Source organism: Scaptodrosophila lebanonensis, unplaced genomic scaffold, assembly GCF_003285725.1.
Source record: "Scaptodrosophila lebanonensis strain 11010-0011.00,11010-0021.00 unplaced genomic scaffold, SlebRS2 tig00001415-arrow-pilon, whole genome shotgun sequence".
NCBI classification, from domain to species: domain Eukaryota; kingdom Metazoa; phylum Arthropoda; class Insecta; order Diptera; family Drosophilidae; genus Scaptodrosophila; species Scaptodrosophila lebanonensis.
The window spans coordinates 5,747,104-5,749,634 of record NW_022060742.1 but is presented as its reverse complement, the minus strand read 5'-3'; the positions used below and the strand labels follow the sequence as shown (position 1 = coordinate 5,749,634).

Genomic DNA, 2,531 nt, shown 5'->3' with positions numbered 1-2,531 from the left:
ATGAAAATTACACAATATTTCCATGTGCTCTGCATAATCACCTCGATGGCCACATCGGCATCATCCCTGGGCTACATAGTTCGATACGAATTGAAGAAGGCGCGCTGTTTGAATCCGCCACGAACGGCGCGACGCGTACAGTCTGTTATCAAGGATTGTCAGGACGAGGTGAAGAACAAGCTGATAAACGGTAAGCTCATCAATTTCTGGATGGATCAGAATGTTTCTTCTATGTTTTAGGGTAGTTCTAATGTTTATGCCAGCATACAAAACAAATTGCACTTTTGGTTTCACTTTTTTGGGTTCCGTCAAGTGGTTCGTTTTTTATTTAAAAGAGAAGATTATGCCCGATTGACTTAAAGTCAGGATTACATATTCGATATAACTAAATCTACAATTTGTCACTTAACGATTTTCAAGATATTGAAATAATTCCCACATGCATAGAAAAGTAACACTTCTGCAACGCTTTTTCAATAATACATCTAGTTAGAAAATAAATAAATGCAAGAGTCCTAAAGCTTGCTCATGACTTTATAATATTATCATGACTTTAGACTTAGCCCTAAACCCGAATTGGACACCCAGCAATGCAAAACAGTCCAACAGAAAATAGTGTTACAAAGCTTTTTCTTTGGCGCGTTTCCACAACAAGCAATATTTCTAGTCTAGTTTTTAATGTAAAGTCAAAAAGCTATTATCCTATCAAAAGCGTAATTTTTAAAATAAATTGCATGTTCATTTCATGTCCAGAACTTGACAGATCTTAATGATTTACAAAAGTAAATTTCAAGTTTACAATTACAAAGTACGGGTTCAAATGCTAAAAATGATGAAAATCTAAAAATAAATTGACTTTATTTAAAAGTGTACTATCTCTTCCTTAAAGCTACCTTATCCATGAGATTATTGAAACTAAAGAACTGTTGATTTGGAATAAATAATAATAAAAATAAATAAAAACATACATATATTGAGTCTTTAAAGATTCAAGTCAATTGCTTTGCACCAAAAATTAGAAAACAAATTTATTAAATTTTATGAAATTTCCTAGCTCATAAACCCTGTATCCGAATGGTAAAAAGGGCATATCATGAATGAATTGAATTGAATTGAGTCCACATTTAGCAATACTTGTTATATTTACTTTTCCAGTCCCTAGGCAACGCGAGTTTCTCATTTGCTTCTTCTCATTTTCGCTTCTACTTACCATGCACACTTTTTACAAAGAATATAACATACCTAGTATTGGAAGTTTATTGGCTACAGCGTATTTCACAGTCGGACTTATTTCTTTTCAAATTTAGAAAACCAGATATGTACATATGTTCCGTCATTATTTTTTGTATGAATGCAATAAAAGGAACATTTCGGATTTTCTTGACACTTAAATATTTTCGGATCTTTCTTCTTCTTCGCTTATTGATTCGATGCTTGCTAACTTTCAAGAGCATTTTCTTTATTTTCCCTATGCATAAACAATAATGTCTAATCTGTAAGCGACTTGCAGAGGCCTATGAGATACTCAAAGAGCAGGTGGCCGAGGTTCAGCCGCCACTGAATCCGCACGATGACAACATCGAGTTCATAGAGACGCCGGAGTGGCCGTCTGAGCAAGAGAGCGACACCGCACTGGAGCACCCTCCCATATCTAGTCCCTATAATGCCAGTCACTACGAATATCTGATCTATGATGAACAGCCAAATCGACGAATGGCGCGACTGATGCGCAACATCAGACGCCTGGATGTGGCCAGTACGGGAATATATCATCCGACGCTGGTGCCGTTGGAAGATAAACGGATAGCGGGCGTAAGTATGGACACCGATTTATACAAATATAGACACTATACATACATATGGATAGTTGCAACTCTTGATGTTTCTAATGGAATGCAAAATAACAGCGACGACCACACAGAAGACGCGCAATTAAGTTCAATGGCAGTCAACTAAAGAAACAATATGGCGTTGGTGGCTTTTGTTGGCTTTAACACAGTCATTGATTTTGTTAAAGTGTGTGTGAGTTTGCAATTAAAAGTCAGGGTTGTTAGACAATTGAAAGAAAAGCGCAACGCGCATTTTCACACGCACACACCACACACCACACACACACTGACAAGTTGCATTTTATGGCTTGAAAAGTGCACGTTTTATGGCTGCATTTAATACACATTAACTGGCTTTTATGCTTCAGCAAATTGAATGGAATTTACGCCTTTTCGCTTGCTGCTTTTTTCCAGTGTCTGCTGCACTGCGTCTATGCCAAGAACAACGCCATAGATAAGTTCGGCTGGCCGACGCTGGACGGTCTGGTCGATTTTTATTCGGAGGGCGTCCATGAGCACGGATTCTTTATGGCCACATTGCGCTCCGTCAATCTTTGCCTGCGCGCCGTTACCAACAAATATAAAGTGAATCGCAAACAGTTGCCACAGAAGGGGGAGAGCTGTGATTTGGCATTTGATGTCTTTGATTGCATATCGGATCAAATTACAGGCTATTGTCTGGATGAATATAGTAGACACTAA

The 2,531-nt window shown here is 37.9% G+C and overlaps 1 protein-coding gene across 1 annotated transcript; it reads left to right on the top strand.

Moving 5' to 3' along the window:
- LOC115632443 lies at nt 1-2,531 on the top strand. Its single transcript, XM_030529589.1, has 3 exons — nt 1-190; nt 1,511-1,812; nt 2,244-2,531. Exons 1-3 carry the CDS (start codon nt 1-3, stop codon nt 2,529-2,531), a joined length of 780 nt encoding a protein of 259 aa, XP_030385449.1.